This window comes from Protomyctophum parallelum (assembly GCF_964188405.1).
Source record: "Protomyctophum parallelum genome assembly, chromosome: 3".
In the NCBI taxonomy this organism is placed as follows: domain Eukaryota; kingdom Metazoa; phylum Chordata; class Actinopteri; order Myctophiformes; family Myctophidae; genus Protomyctophum; species Protomyctophum parallelum.
The window spans coordinates 34,258,017-34,275,449 of NC_139698.1; the positions used below are offsets into that span (position 1 = coordinate 34,258,017).

At 41.7% G+C, this 17,433-nt stretch overlaps 1 protein-coding gene across 1 annotated transcript; it reads left to right on the plus strand.

Moving 5' to 3' along the window:
- The first annotated feature begins 2,289 nt into the window (after window positions 1–2,289).
- Window positions 2,290–17,132, plus strand: LOC310855493 (double-strand-break repair protein rad21 homolog A-like). The gene is made up of 14 exons (XM_083760514.1): window positions 2,290–2,415; window positions 3,645–3,830; window positions 4,221–4,350; window positions 4,651–4,750; window positions 4,908–5,014; window positions 6,145–6,342; window positions 7,255–7,383; window positions 8,477–8,602; window positions 9,413–9,636; window positions 10,016–10,169; window positions 11,008–11,153; window positions 15,228–15,413; window positions 15,543–15,623; window positions 16,102–17,132. The coding sequence occupies exons 2-14, from the start codon at window positions 3,687–3,689 to the stop codon at window positions 16,291–16,293; spliced, it is 1,917 nt and encodes a 638-aa protein (XP_083616640.1). The 5' UTR covers window positions 2,290–2,415; window positions 3,645–3,686; the 3' UTR covers window positions 16,294–17,132.
- The last annotated feature ends 301 nt before the right edge of the window (window positions 17,133–17,433 follow it).

Genomic DNA, 17,433 nt, shown 5'->3' on the forward strand with positions numbered 1-17,433 from the left:
TGTGTGCATAATGTTTCAGAGTCTTTTGCTAAACCCTAAAGACTAGAATACTCAGCAGTGCAGTTGATTAATTTCACCCATCTGTTGAGAAATATGAATATACATCCAATTTGGCACAGAGATGATCAGATACTGACCGAAACCTCATTTATATGTAGTTGTGTGTCTCACACCGAAAAGAGTAGATCTACAAAGTGTCACAGCACAATGTGTTGGGAGCTTGTAGATCTGCTATTTCTGGTATGAGACATGATACGGACCAACGGTATGCAACTAAGTATAAATTTGGCTCTACCTTATGTGCATACAAAATAGCCTATATAAACCTAAACCTATGCAGGAAAGTGTAATATTTTGTCATGGAATCGGTTTGTATTGCATGGGGAGAATTCTCTGAGGGCATCAACTTCCAGTTATATAGCAGCAGGCAGCAATCAGCAGTCTGGACCAAATTATCTTTCAAACTGCAGCACTGTATTGGTTGGTTGAGACTCCAAATCAACTGTGCAGAACTGTATACAAATGTGCCATACTTTACAGTATCTCTGTTTGCTGCAGAAGGAAATTATACATACATTATAGAATCCTCACACAACTATTAGAGTACGCTAATAACACATGTATTTGCATGCTTGCATGTGTATTTGAATACATGACATGATGATAGGGAAAATTAAGGTTGTACTGTTGAAATCTGTGGAAATGTGTGCCATGCAAATTGCAATACACTTTTTTGTTACACACTTGATTTACAGTATTCATTCCAAATCAGCCTTACTCTAACGACCTTAACTATAATCTAAACCGAACCTGGCCATACTCTATCCTTAACCTCAACAGATGAAAGCTAAATCTAATTGGCACACCAACACCAATCCAGTACCCGGTTTCACATGCCATGCACAATCAACTTGTTTAACATAACCTGTCAGGCACTGACATGCACACACACACACACACACACACACACACACACACACACACACACACACACACACACACACACACACACACACACACACACGCATGCACGCACGCACACACGCACACACACACAGACACACAGATGTTGCCTGAGACAAATCCAGTTTAGTGTGAGCCAATTTGCAATTTGCTTCCAGATGATTCAGTGTCTTTATGATGTTCCTCCTCATTTCTGCTTCTAATTTGTTGTTGGGGGTTGGCTCTTGGTGCATATAGGCCTACGTGTACGAGTTCCTGCAGATTTCCCTCCTCTTCAGATTCATGTTCTATTGTACTATAATAAAATATTTACACTTTGGCTATACCACATGTGTGCGGCCATGCCACCTTCTTGTCTCTTGAAGACCACTATTTAATTGATTCTCCCATGGACCAGCACCACTACAAGGACTTTGGTGTGCTGTAACATTCTCGTGCCGTTGTGCACTATAATTATTTGCCACCTGTTCAGCAAGTAGTTCTATCTGAATGAATATCTACAGTATACTAGTATATACTGTATATTTGCTTCCATATTCCTGACATTGATATGAATGACTTAAAGAGGATATTTATTTTAGCCTATTCTGTTGGTAGCCTGTATGAGACCGGTTTGGTTTGAATAGGGAGACACGAAGACCAGAATACAGACTGACAAATTAATGAATGCAGATAGATAGATAAGATGAAAGAAAATAGGAAAAAAATACATCCACAATCTGACCTACCATCCACAGTCATTATTATTATATAATATCATTAATAACGTATTGTTTAATTAATAATACATTATTATTGATTAATCATTGTTGTTATTGTTGATGTTATCATTTTTGGGAAGGCCTGCTGTCTGAGCATGCACACACACGCACACGCACACGCACACGCACACGCACACGCACACACACACACACACACACACACACACACACACACACACACACACACACACACGCTCGCTCGCTCGCTCACTCACTCGCTCGCTCACTCACTCACTCACTCACTCACTCACTCACTCACTCACTCACTCACTCACTCACTCACTCACTCACTCACTCTTACATAAGACGCAATGATTTATTAATGACGAAGATCTGTGCGATGTCGCCCCCTATCCTCGTCTGCTGTAACCCTACACTGGTCCGAGCGTACGAAAATAGCCGATCTGCAAGCTCACCGCGTGTCGCGTAAGCGACGCGCTGTGAGCTTGCAGATCGGCTATTTTCGGACGCGCGACACCGCCTTACGGGCGGAGCACAAAGCTCTGGCAGATGGCTCCTCCCCGCGTTGGGTTTTTGACTGTAAACATCCTGCTGATTTTAAAAGGACTCCAGTGAGCGGGAGGAAGACGACTGGCGCCATCTTGGCTGTTTTAATGAGTACAACAGGGGAGAATTCTCTGGGAGAAATAACATAAACCATTCACATTTCACTGTAAAGGGGGTCGAATCGGTGAGTTCACTTGCAGCGATATTATTTTGCGCGCCGTTGTGTTGATTTTTTCCCCTCCCCACGAGGCAAAAATAGAGCATGCATCGCACATTTGGGATTTGTTATTTTGGGTTTGTTCTACTCTGCGAGGCCTTCAAACTGCTAGCGGCCATTAGCCACCATGCTAACGGTACAGTAAAGTAGTGGCAGGTTGTGACGCGCGCCTTGTTCCTGTTAGCGTTGTTTTGTTTATTTTCCCCTATTGTAATTATATATATTTTTTATTTTTGCATGGTCCGCGCGTGCTCATTGAAAGCGACAGGGAAAGTCTTAAAATATGTCCCGTTTTTGTGCTAATATCACTCGTCTTCCGCATAGTATTATTTAGGAGTTGAGTTCACACTTGTAGCAATGGGTCCGTCCCATCTGATGGCGCCGACTATTTTCTGGGTTTAACACACTGACGTTACAACTTACAAGGTGCCTTTTTCCATATTTAATGGAACGATAAAACCGAATATGTTTATTTAATAATATTAAATATAATATTTGTGTGTACGGCAGCTTACTATGAGTTTCATGTGAAATTGGTGTTCGATTGTTTACTTTCAGAACTTGGAAGAGTGACTGCCGCTTGTTTTGAAATGTCCATTCAATAGTACTGTATACATTACAGACATGCGTTGTGGAACAATGCATGTCGGCACACACATTACAATGTATGTAAAACTATTGTGCAGAAGCCACTTGTGCTAGTTATCCGTTAACATTACATTTCATATGGGAACACGTATCTAACAAGGTAAAGGTGCTCATGGAAACAAGACCTTTTGTGTTAAACCTTTTAGCACCGTTGTACTATTTGCAAACTGTTACATACAGTATTCAATTGATCAATGTCCTTTAGCAAAACATGTAACATTGAGAAGAAGCTTTAGCACAATCTTTCCCCAAAACAATGACATTTCAGTGAGACTTTTTAGTTCTCTACCTAAAAACAAACCAAACTGTTCTCCTGTAAATCACTAAATAAAACTTAGTATGCTACTTTTGCCTCAAATCAAATTATTCTTGATTTAGATTTTAGAAGGGAGGTAGGACTCGGAGCCTGGGTGTGTGCCCCATTTGACAAGCATTATTTATAGGCTATAATCATAGTCTTTCCATGATTATTATTGGTTTCCAAAGGGTCACCTCTTTCTACTGATAACCTCAAAAACACATATTCACCTATACATTTTGTCTTCAAGGTGGGCTTTCTCTATTGTGAGTGAGACCGAGGAGCCGGGGCAATGTTCTACGCCCACTTTGTCCTGAGTAAACGTGGGCCGCTAGCCAAGATTTGGCTGGCGGCCCACTGGGACAAGAAGCTGACCAAGGCCCATGTCTTCGAGTGTAACCTGGAGAGCAGTGTGGAGAGCATCATCTGTCCCAAGGTAACTAATGGTCTCCAAGCTGCAGGCTTGAGGCATGTGCTGGGGTAATTTCCTGGCTCATCACATGTCATGTCACTGTCAGTAATGTAACTGTACGATCACTCCTCAATGCATATCCTATTCATGACTTAGCCTGTAAGCTGGGGCTGGGTGATAAAACATATTGATATCGTGATGTGAGGCTAGATTTTGGGATTTTCAATAATGACACGACAAGTCTTTTACTGTTTTCCATAAACCCAAATAATTGATATTATTGTCCTAATAAAATATTACCGCCACAACATCGATATTGAGATATTTGATCAACTATATATTAATTTCCATGTCACCCAGTTCTACTGTAAGCACTAGCAGTAATTACATTTTTCTGTGTCCTCCACTCTTCAGGTGAAGATGGCGCTGCGAACCTCAGGCCACTTGCTACTGGGAGTGGTGAGGATTTACCACAGGAAGGCCAAGTACCTCCTGGCTGACTGTAATGAGGCCTTCATCAAGATAAAAATGGCCTTCAGACCAGGTAGGGGAATTGCAGACTAAATACCACCAGTTAAGTATTCTGCATTGTTTAAAACTTTTCATATTGTAAAAGTTACGATTGACAGAAAGACATATATATTCACACAGTGGTCAAACGGGCCATTTTGCTTCTGTTGTATGCAAGAGCAAAATTGCTGATGTGTGAACTTAAGGCAACAGGGTTTGTAATGGCTTTTTTTCTGGCTTCTACAGCCTGGTGCCAGAAATTTTACATGGCATCATAAATCTGTTTCCTGGTTTAGAGTGAGATTGTAGTATCAAAACCATGCTTCATTTCCAGGTGTGGTGGATCTACCTGAGGAGAACAGAGAAGCAGCTTACAATGCCATCACCTTACCTGAGGAATTCCATGACTTTGACCAACCTCTCCCTGACCTTGAGTAAGTCTACTAGATGCTCTGTTCTAAAGTTTAGTCTCTTACAGTTTTACTTCATTTTATTATTGTTATTTTTATTGTATTAAAATGTCAGTTTTATAATGTTGCTACTCTTTGCTACTGTCATGCAAAGTAATGCTCTATTTTGTGTTCCCTGCAGTGACATAGATGTGGCAGCGCAGTTCACTCTGAACCAGAGCAGAGTGGAGGAGATCACCATGCGGGAGGATGTAGGCAACCTCAGTCTCATGCAGGACAACGACTTTGGTAGGACATATAATGGCAATGCTGACCACACCACAATGACTTGCAGAATCATTCTATTTTCACGTGTGTAACTTTACGCTTTTACATGAGGAATGTCAAATGAGGAACCTTTGCTACAACAAAAAGAGCAGTTAAAATTTTTGGAATTCACACCAAATTGCAGCTGAAGTATTTGCCAGAATTCTCCATTTCCCATGCAGACCCGTCCCACACACCCAACAGTGTTTCATCAATGAGTTGTTCAGTTGCAACTAGTGTTGTCACGATACTGGATTTCAAACTTCTATACGATATTTGGAAAAGTATTGATATTTCGATACCACACAACTACAGGTTTAACATTTACAAATAAGTACAAGTACAAATAAAAGTGTGCATTTTATGCATTCTCATAGCAACATTATTTATTATTCATATTTATATTATGCATTTTATTTGCATTTTAATATTATTATTATACATAGTAACATTGGATTATAAACATATTAAAGTATACATAAAAGTAAAGTTGTGAAGCACAACAGCATTAATTTATTTCTTACCATAGTCAACCACATCATCGGATATTATCCAATGCATCTACTCCGGAAATTTCCACGCGCGCAAACAGAGAATAGTTTCTGTATTCTCCTATGTAGACCGGAAATGCAACGTTAGCTTGCTATGTTGATTAGCAATAGCTTTGGACATCGCTAACAGGATGACAACAACAAAGTAAATCGGCTATGGGGGCTTGCAACGGTCCTTTGGCTTTCCATGTTCATTGGATTCAAAGTATTTCTAAATCAGCCTGATTTCCAGCCTGATTCACTGCGTTCCGTGGCATTGTTTTGTGGCGGCTTCATGTAGCGCACTGAATTAGTCTGGAAACCATTTCCAAACGGCACTTCTGATTCCGTACATGCCATCTTGACAAGACTTTAGTGTACATGAATAGAAATATGAGCAATGTTGGGTACTCAGCGGAGCGGATAGGAGAAAAAAAAACACCCGGGTGAGAGAGTCGGGGAGGAGGGGCTGTATTGATACCACGGTAAAGTTATATTGAACAGTTTTTTTTTCACACTAGTTACAACACTGCTACAAGAAACCATACATCTTAATAATAATTACAACCTGTTTTCTTTCAGCTGACTTTGGCATGGATGATCGAGAAATGATGCGTGATGCCACTGCGTTTGAGGACGACCTCATGCACGGTGCCACAGCCACTAACCTGCTGCTGGAGGCTGAGCCCGGCCCGGCAACTCTCCCCGACAAGTCCAATCACATGGAGTATGACGATTTTGGAGACAATACCATGGGCAACAGTGATGGTGGAATGCTAGGTGAGTGATTGTGGGGTATAAGTAGTAGAATGCAAATAAATTCACTCCTCTCGGGTCTGATATTGATATATCATTACCAAACACTGAATGTATAAAGCTTATAAGGTTGTATGAAATTAAGTGTGGGAGTAGCATGTCCACTCCAAGTGTAATAGTGATAGTGCTGGGTGGGGGGTGGAATGGTGGCTTTAATTTAACCACTTATATATTAATCGACCTGAGGACGATTCTACAAATGCCTTCTAAAGGTTTTCGGTCTCAGTTTTCGGAACAACCCATGTTTCTAATGTCAGTGGTGCTCAAACATTTTCATGTCAACGAACTCCAAAAATATATGTAATTGGCCGCCGATCTCGATCTGAAAATATGTCGTTCCAGGGACTCCCCCAGAAGCAAAGATTTGAATTAAAAACGTTCGCTCTTAAAGAATATATATAAATATTTGTGCCACATTTTCACGATTTTTCTAAAATAGCAGACCTACGAGCTAGATCTGCTATTTTTCAATAGCAAGTAATCCTTGAAACACCAAAAAGGGTTCCTGCCCAAAATGGGTTAAAGTAACCCTATAATTTGTTTGTGCACTTTTTAGAAGATCTACAGCTCACAACGCATGAGCTGTGTGTTAATGGGATGCATACTAAGATTAGACCCGCCAACAGACCGACATGCGGAAACAATGGTCGGACTACCGCTTGAACTGTGCTGCTCCCGTGCTTGCGGTTATGTTGGGGATAGAGAATGGTTGTCGATGTCGGACTAATGACTGGTCTGACCAATGACTAGTCTAAACTAAGTACATGTTAGGGTTAGAGAATAGTGGGCAATGTCGGATTAATGGGTTGTTAAATTGATCGATCGATTGAAATAAGCTTGTCTGAATATTTCCTCCGACTACTCTCTCTCTCTCAGTGGACAAGCTGCTCAGTAATGAGGACGGAGGTGGTATCTTTGATGACCCTCCAGCCATCACAGAGAGTGTCATGATGCCTCCTGACCACGGAGATGATGATGAAGACGACTTTGACAACCTCCAGTCCCGTAATTAAAGCATTTTTCATTTGGACTTCCCCACCCTCTGGTTATCATACACACTTGCTATGTTGCTTTATATTTGACTACACACAACATAGGCAAATCTTCTAGGTCGTATGGACAAATTGGGTGTTTTATTCTGTGTAGTATACTGTGATGTATTGGCACTGGGTCAAAGATCAGCACACCAGTACAGCACAACCTCAAGTGTATTATTATATTTACAGTACATTATTATATTATTTAAATGAGCAGTTGTAGATGGACAGACAACTACAACATACATAAACAAGCTATTCCCACTGTTTGGGAGCAGCAGAGACCTGTTGCTGACGGTAGCGGTACTACTCCTTCGTCACACAGCTGGCTGCTCTGCCGTCAGGAGAGCTGACACAGGTGGCGGAGGAGTAATGGAGAATCCGTTGTCTCTTGCAGTTTGTCTGTAAACAACCTTTTCATTTGATCTGATAAATGGGTCATGTTAGTTGCTAAATCTACAGCTGCTAGTTTAAATCCTTGTTTTCAAAATGTGCCAGTCTGTTTCTTCACCTCGATAGAATTCACACATGTTGATGCAGGCCATCACACATTAACCTGTAATCTCGTCCCGTTGGCTACTGTAAACACCAATCAATATCCAGCCTTTTAGATTTTGGCGTCATGTGATATGTTGAATCAAGTATGATGATTTCTGGCTGTGTCATGGCCTATTTAAATATTTAGAAATGTTAAGAATAGAGTTGTGTGGGATTATTTTTTCTTTTTTTTGTAGTCTGATATACTGATGCTCATCTTAAAAGGATGGAAATATACAATGGAAACACTGGTGCTCCCTTCATTAACACTCAAATACTTCTATAGTACAAACGTTTTTGTTTCAACTTTGAAACTTGCGTGATAGTTCATGCATTACAAGTACATTTAAATTATCAAAATTCTCAGCGAAGGTCACTGACAAGTCTTGCTACGGCTATCGTATAAAGTCTTGACTACAGAGTACTCTGGAAGACCCTGTACAATTCCCACCATACCAGACAGTTAAAAATAAGATGTATACTTTGCATCTAACCATTTAACTTCTCTTGTTGCATGTGTTCAGCCGGACCAGATAGCCCAGGCTCGGGTCCAGCTGAGCCCCTGCCTGCTATGGCAGACCAAACGGAACAGACTACCCTGGTTCATAATGAGGAGGAGGCCTTCGCCCTGGAACCCATAGACATCACTGGTGAGACCTACTTTGGATGTTTGAAGAGGTGGTAGTGGGTGGAGTTTGAGTGGTGCAAACACTCCTATAGACAAATTCAGAAACGGGTCTCATGGTCGCGGCAAACATATTTCCTGTAGGCGGAGACGACACATCTGCGTTGTAAACTCGCAGGTCTTCTACTACATTGAATGGTAGATTGACTGATGTTAGTCTGCTCAAACGTTACTCTTTTACCTGCTTTTTACAAACACTAACTTTACAAAGATGCCCAGAACATCAGGATGAACCTGTGTAGTTTATGGCTGCTCCAACAGGGTTGGCAACATTCAACGTTAGAGAAAAATGGAATGTCAAAAAACACACAGCGGTGGCTGAGACCAGAGCCATAGAGTAATGGTTGAGACGAAGCAGTGTAAGGTCCTGAAAGATGCATAACGTCAGTCTTAACCAATACCCAATCTTTCTGTATGAACACAAGGCTGCTGTACTTTATACCTCATAGTTTAAAGGCTTAGTATAAGGTATAAAGTACAGCAGCCTTGTTTTCATACAACAGTATCCTTCAGGACTCACTTCACACAGGTGTGATTTTTGGATGGAATACTGCTATTAAGTTCTTTTGATTTCACATTAGTACCAGTATTTTTTGGGTTGGCCTTATTTCTGTAAATAGAAAGTAGAATGCAGTGCAAAGAACACTATTTCTTTCTTCTCACTTAATTTAATGACAACATGTAGTAGACTTGTACTGTCCCTCTTCTATCACCTTTGGGAAAAGAACAAATGGCAAGAGTGAACTTATCAATGCTGATGTGTAACTCTTTTCAGTGAAAGAGACCAAGGCGAAGCGCAAGAGGAAACTGATTGTGGACAGTGTGAAGGAGCTGGACAGTAAGACCATCAGAGCCCAACTGTCTGACTACTCTGACATCGTCACCACCCTAGACTTGGCTCCTCCCACAAAGAAGCTGATGATGTGGAAGGAGACTGGAGGAGTCGAGAAGCTTTTCTCTCTCCCGGCACAGCCACTCTGGAACCCTAGGCTGCTCAAAGTGAGTGTGTGAAATATTAGACCACCATACAACCGCAGGGTTCAGCGGTTGTATGGTGTGTGTTTGTGTGCTCCTGTGCTGCTTCAGCACAGGAGAAAGGGGAATTACAATTCTCTCATATTATTCTCATATATTTCTTAACTGAAATTCTGTTTGGGGGGTTTAAAACGACATTTTTTTTAAAGAATTGAAACATTTGAAACTACACAATATCTTGTTCAGTCTTTCTTGTCATGCCCACATCCAGCTGTCAAGAATACAAAAACGATTGTAAAACGGATTTATTGATGCAAAATTCAGCACTCTCCCCCTTACGGGGAATTCATCAATGAATTTGCACATTTTGATGTTTCAATTCTAATTTCTTACATCTGTTCAGATGTTCACCCGCTGCCTGACACCTCTGGTGCCAGATGAGATGAGAAAGAGGCGGAAGGGAGGTGAAGCTGACAGTCTGGATGAGTTCCTCAAAGAGCTGGAGAACCCTGACGTGCCCCGCGAAGACGTCATGGGTCAGCACAGAGATGTTATCGGTAAGAGTGTGTGTGTGAGAGAGTGAGGGTGAGGAGAAAGAAAATAGAAAAGATGGTGTCCCAAGTTACATCTCTAAAGTCTGCATGCACACAAGAAAGGGAAAATGGATAGGTCCATAGAGGGGAAACTACACCCAAACCGCACAGGATAGATGTGTCAAGGGAGAGAGACTACCGGTAGATTAGATGCAGAGATTCCCTAGAGAAGGGACTGAGGCACCACAATTAGTAATTGGTGTGAACACAACACAGTGACTCCCACTGAGAATGTCTTCCATATCTCAGTTTGAAGATGTTTGTTTTTGTCATTCATTGTCATTCTTAATTTGGATTTAGACTATACTTGTTCCTCTATGTGGCTGCTTTGTTAATCCACCTGTTCTCTCATATTTAGAGTTTTTTTTCTTGTAACGGGTTCAAGTAAGTCAGATGACAGCCATGGTTTTGTGACAAAAGTACTGTTAATTCTATTCCCATGAGACCACACTCTGCTTGCCATGCCAGATATCCAGCTTTCATCACATTCAGGGAGACTGCCTTGTCTGTCTCCCTGAATGTTTATGGGGATGACATGCATTAACCCGATGGACAGGTGTGTAGTCACACCTTGCTCAGAGTCGAAATACTCTACTTTGACTCAGGCCAGGAGTGACTGCTTAAATCACTCATCCCACAATTCACCCTTCACACGGTGGCCATCTTGCCATTAAGTCAATGAAACGCTACCCCGCTTTTTCAATGCAGAACATGCCAACACAGCCATGTGTGAATTTGCTTTGTGTTCAGTTCACTCTTCTTCCTGTCATTAAAATTCTCCTCTGTTCTTTCTCCGGTTCAGACCAGACTATCATGGAGGAGCCCAGTATGCTAGGGGCCTCTGCAATTGAGGGTAGTAGGACGACCCTGGACGAGACCATCATGCCTCCTCCCTCAACCCCCCGTGGCACTAAACGCAAGGCCCTCGAAAAAGAGTCCACCCTGCCTGTAAGTACAGTATTTTATATTATGCTTGAAGTCTACGAAGGTAGCTTGTGTAATCTTATTCTGTTTTGAGTTAGTGACAACTGTTATGACACTACAGTTGATGTATTGAAACTATTTTCTAATTTCATACAGTTGATGTATTGAAACTATTTTCTAATTCCAGTGTAGCAAAATGGTATATTTTATTTATTTATTGCAATTCTTGTTGGTGTGGGGATTTGAAATGTTCTTAACTACACTTTTTTTTCCTTTTTGTTCTCTAATATGCAATTAGGATACATCCTTTTTTTCTTCTCCCATGGCAGTCCACTGCTTAGACCCAGCACTCCCCAAACCGTTTAGGCCGTGCACCCCCTGTTACCTCCTGGCCTAGCTGACGCACCCCACAACGTCTCGTTGTACTTGGCCGATTTTTTTTATTTGATATGATTATGGCAAATAATCACAGAATGTCACTGCACTGAGAGACATGCAGCTGCTGTATACTCCACAGCTGCGCTGTACATCTCCTTAACAACAGTGTTTACCGCATTTTGCCGTTTGTGTTAAATAACACTGTAAAACCACCATTGCCCTTTTCATGTCATGCACCCCCTAGGGTGTTCTAACCTGACGCTGCCAGATGGGGGCGGTATTGGGTAACCATGTTCCCCAACACAGCACTCATCTGGGATCTCTCAGGGAGTTGAGCTGACACGAATCCAATCCGTACCGAACCAATCAGCGTGAGCTAAGGGCGGGATATGTGCGAAACCGGATGTGAAGCTATATAGACACGTCAATATGATTGGTTGTGTTTGCACGCCCACACGGTGATAGACAGACGGTCCCATCCAATCATCTACTAGGGCTGGGTGCAATAACCGCAATACCGCCATACCGCCGGTATGTAACGCATACCGCGGTATCGGGTTCATTACCGCGGTAAAAAAAATGAAATGAAAAGTGTATCATAATAAACAGTGACGCTCAGTCAGTCTAATCATGCCAGCAACACAACAACACCAGAGGGAGTTCAAAAAACCATGTGCAACCCAGATTCGGCACAAACAAGGATTGATTGATTGATTGATTGATTGATTGATTGATTAAAATATTTATTAACAGTTTGCATAATTACACTACATTTCAAGCACAACTCAATACAAAGACTGTTAACTGTGAGTGGACACTTGTTTACAAGAGGGTCCACCTAAATTCATTTCACTCCTATGCCACAAAAATGTGGAACGCCCTACCAACTGTCATTAAGATGTAAATCCCTTGACTCCACCCACCCCTTTCCCCCCTCACTGTATACGTTTTCCCCCTTTTTACCTCCTATATGATGATTTCCTGTTTTTGGCTTTATAGAAGTGCATAGTGTACAAAATGATATGATGAATTGAAAATGGTGGACCCTCTTGTAAACAAGTGTAATGCTTTATGGCAGGGGTATTCAATTAGATTAGGCCTCCTATGTGACACAGACCGAGTAGAAAGAAACGTGCCATTTTATCATGACTATTAGTGAGGACCTATTATATGAAGATAGGTTCAAAAGTGGTCCTTTAATGATTACCGTCATTATGGTAATCTCACAATTAATATCGCACACACCATACCTGTAACTTTTATTAGCCCTCTTATTATTCCCCCCCCCCCCCAAAAAAGATTTTTTTTTTTTTCTTTTTTTCTTTTTTTTGGGGGGGGGGGGGGGGGGGGGGGGTAATAACCGCCATACCGGCGGTATGGGGGCCGGCAATAACCGCGGTAATAAAAATCCCATACCGCCCCAGCCCTATCATCTACCAAGTATCTTGGAAAAAAAGGAACAGCCCCGTCATCGAATTTGCTTCCGCGATCCCAGATCCCAATAAGCTGTGAAACAAATTTGTGTAGCAAGCTTCTTGGATCTGGCAGCGTCAGGTTAAGGGTGTTCGCGCACCACAAGGGGTGCACGCACCACAGTTTGGGAACCCCTGGCTTAGACACTACACTGAATCAAGTAATGTAATTAGGGCAACCAGACTATTGTTATTGTAAATGAGCGATACTTTGCTGCACTACTCCTCCCACATGTCCAATCGACCGGCTTCATCGGGAATCGTGTGCTTGTATTTTGCTAAGAGATCCTTTGTATATTTCATTGATATTAATTGGTTCTCCATAGATTTATAATGGGAAGATTGAAGACTAATTAAGGCTCCAATTTAAGTATTTTTTCCCTTGGAGACCGTAAGCGCCATATTTACAAAACTTTGGAGGGACTCAGGGGAGGTTCATAATTATGAAAGTTAATTGAAAAGGAATTACATCAGTCGGCCTCAGGTGGTGCTATAACAGCCACTTTACGTTTGGACTCTTTAACCGTAAATCGTAAAATCAAAATTTGGATTCCGCCAGGAAAGGATTTCCACCAAATTTGAATTTTCTTCAAAACACACCTTTTGCTCCTCCTCCTACAGATTTTGTCCAAAGATTGGTACGCATGATCTCCGGACCTATCTGATTAAAACACCACAGGCAGAATTTTGATAGTGTGTATCGTTCGGCCGTAATCGGCTTCTGGAGTTAGTGGGAGGGGCCTATTTTACACACAAAAAATCGCAAATCATGAACCAAACGTCCAATCCACCCCGAATTTCGCAGATGGTTTAATCAACCAAGAGCAAAATTTTCATACATAGGGGGCCCCGCAAATGAGAAAAGTGTAACAGTTTGTTGCAGAAAAGTGTTTTTTGGGCGATAAATCCCCGCCAAATTACTTACACATGATCACAGGGGTGATGTGACATTGTAATTGGCAAAATTAGTGTGAGGGGCCTATATAAGCGATTGCGGCAACCACACTCATTTCTAGTTCCCATCTCCTTTGTGCATATAGTGTTTGTGTTTTTGTCTCCACCAGGCCGAAGGCATGTGGGGAGAGTATGTTTTGCACTCCGTCCGTCCGCGTGTCCGTCCGTCCGTCCGTGTGTCCGTCCGTGTGTCCGTGAACAGCTAATCTCGCCCACCGTTAACCCGGTCGATGCCATATTTTGCACACACACTCCCTGGATGCCAACCATGAACCTCTGCCCCAAACTTTCCAGAACGGCCTGTTATAGCGCCACCAGGAGGCCGCTTTGTGCAAAACAAGTTTTTGCACAGTACACCTACAGATTTTGTCCAAACATCACGCAAATTGGTACACAGTCTCTCTAGAGCCATTCAACGAAACGGGTCTTTCAGATTTATCAGACTCCATCCTGATTGGTTAAGATTGGCTTCCAAAGTTCACAGGAGTGCTCAGTTTCAAACAAAATGCTGCAAATCATGAACACATCGCGTGATTTCCGTGAAATTGTGCACCCACATTCCCACTAGGCCGAAGACGAAATGCCACATGAACAATTTCAACTCAGCCTCAAGGTGGCGCTATAACTGGCCGAAAAGTGTTTTTACCTCTAACTGCACGGATCTGTGGATAACCTGGTGGAGACCTGTGCCCGGAAGGGCACTTTTTCTAGTTTTACAATGTTAATGAATTGAATACATAGGACCACAATGGAAACAAGTCTCCAGGACTTTTTTGTGTTATCCTTTTAGCCTTAACCCATTTTTTTTTTTTTTTTTTTTTTTTTTTTTGCGGCTTACGCCTTTTATTGATTTTTTTTTTGAAGGGACAGACAGTAGGCTGACAGGAAACGGGAGAGAGATGGGGGGATGACATGCAGTAAAGGCCGTGTCGGGTCCGGGAGTCGAACCCGCGGCACACTGCGACTGGATTACCAGTCCGGTGCCCAGACCGTTACGCTACGGCCTGGGCCAGCCTTAACCCATTTTGACCTAAAATCAGATTCTAAAAATGTCTGATTGAAAATGACAGTTTTCTGAGAAAGCTATGTTTCTAGCGCCACTCGGTGGCACGCTATGAGCTTGTAGATCTGCTATTTTTCAATAGCTAAAGCATAACATAATGCTAACAACAAAAGGGGTTCCCGCCAAAAAGGGGTTAATGTTTTACTGTACCACGTGCTGTTTGCATTTCAAACATGTCAGAAAAGGAGCAACCGCTTGTCTTAACTGAAATGTCCCGTGCTTCTGTTTCAGATGACTCCCTTGGAGTTGCAGCAGCAGCCAGCCGACAACTCTGTTCTCTCCCAGACGATAGACATGCCTCAGGTGGAGATGCCTCCAGAGGAGACCACCCTCAACCTCACCCAGCTCATACCCGAACTCGACCTGCTGACCGAGAAAAAAGACGGAAAGAAGGACGGTGAAAGCGACGAGGAGGAGGTGCTGATCATCGCAACACATTTTTGCCATTCTCACAACTTTATATCTGGAAGATGAGCGCCTTATTTGTGATGTGTTGCCGTCTTGTCTTGTCTGATTTGTGCTGAAGAGTGTGTTCTTTGTTCTCAGGAAGAGGAGCAGACAGGAGACCAGGACCAGGAGGAGAAGAGATGGAACAAGAGAACCCAACAGATGCTCCATGGTCTCCAGGTATGCGCAAACACACACACACACACACACACACACCTCTGTTCTATTTTGCACATTCTGCTTGAGTGACATTCAGTCTGATATCTCATCAGACTGAATGTCTTGTAGGGATTTATTTCATTTTCATAGTGTCATGATGGATTCAAGTTAAAAAAGAGAAAAATTGCCCTTACTGAGAAGATATTGCTTTGACACACCTGCTGCTATGCTCACGCACCTTTATACCTTATCTCATGTTTATGTTTGACTGTCTTTTTCTAGTACTCCATTCCCCACTTGCCCTTTCTTCCCTTTCTTTTCTATGCAAAAACATTATACGATGGGAACTATGCACAAACAATTTCATCCACTCTTTTACTTTGTAAATCTGTAATGTGACAATAAAACTGATTTCTAATTTTGAGCCGACAACCAACCTGCTCCCTTTGAACAAGGCAGCACTATTCTAATTTTGCTCCCTGTGCTTGTTTCTCAACAGCGTGTCATGGCCAAGACCGAGCAAGATAATGTCAGCCTGTTGGAATTGTGCCGGAACAACAACAGGAAGCAAGCAGCTGCCAAGTTCTACAGTTTCCTGGTCCTCAAGAAGCAGCAAGCTATCGAGGTGGCCCAGACTGAGCCCTACAGTGACATCATCGCCAGAGCCGGACCAAGATTCCACCTTGTTTAGATGCCCGAAGAACAGAAAAACATTTGGCTTGCTACAGAAATCCTTTTTTTATTACTGAACTTTTTTGGTCTTTTATGTTTTATTGTCAACCCAATTTTACTTTTGGAGTGGGAATGATGGAGGGAGGGTTTCAGAAAGTGTCAAAAAAGAGGGAGAGAAAAAAAAAGATTTTTGCTGTACTCGTCTTCAACTACGACAAATTGTATCATGCAGTATTCATTTGGTTTCTTAAAGATGAAGAGGAATGTCTATCAAGAATATTTATAACTCAACCGAAAGATTATTTTTCCTTTTAGTTTCCTTTTCCCTCCAAACATCACATTTTTTAAACTTTGCATCCATGGTTTTGTTTCATCTGTTCTTTTGTAAATTAAAGTCCACTTACTGTTTGTTCAAGACATTATTGCCTAACTTGTGTACCAACCCCCACCTTCAAAATGTCCCACATTTTAGATGAAGGTCCCCTTATTTTCAGAACACTTAGCTTCACAGTGTACATCCTGCAGAAAGGTACTGTTGTATGGTCAAAACAACCATGTAAGCTTTCCAACCTGTTCTAGTTGCACTTGTCATTAGGTTTTCATGTTAATCCATAAAGATAAAGGTTTGTCTGTTTAAAGTTTGCCTGAATTTATCTGGCACTATATATAAGTTTCACATGATTCTGGCCACTTATCACATTGTAATTTTTGTACCTCTACATTATGTTTATTCACCTTTGCATTATCTAACTTGGTAATGTATTTGTTACAGTTGATTGAGTTCGTTATCCCACATTTTTAGTCTCTGGATAACTTGTAGTTGTGATACATCTGTAAAGATTTGAAATAAAAGTGTTTTAAGTATTTGGTATTTCATATTTATTCACTGTTCTGGTCTGTTGTAGACTGACATATTGAAGTACTAAAAGTTTAAAGAAATGTATTGCATGAGTTTGCAACTTTATTTTTGAGGTTCAAGTTACTTTTGTTTAATATCAGATCTGATCAGGTCCAGAGGGGAGTAATTCCCTGGACTGATTATATTTCCTACATATTGGGAATCCTGACCCCAATGACCTCGGTCCGGACTTCACTGGTGCTGAAGATGTGGGAGATTCAGCAACATGCTTGGGCAAATATGTGCAGAGTCCAATCTTGC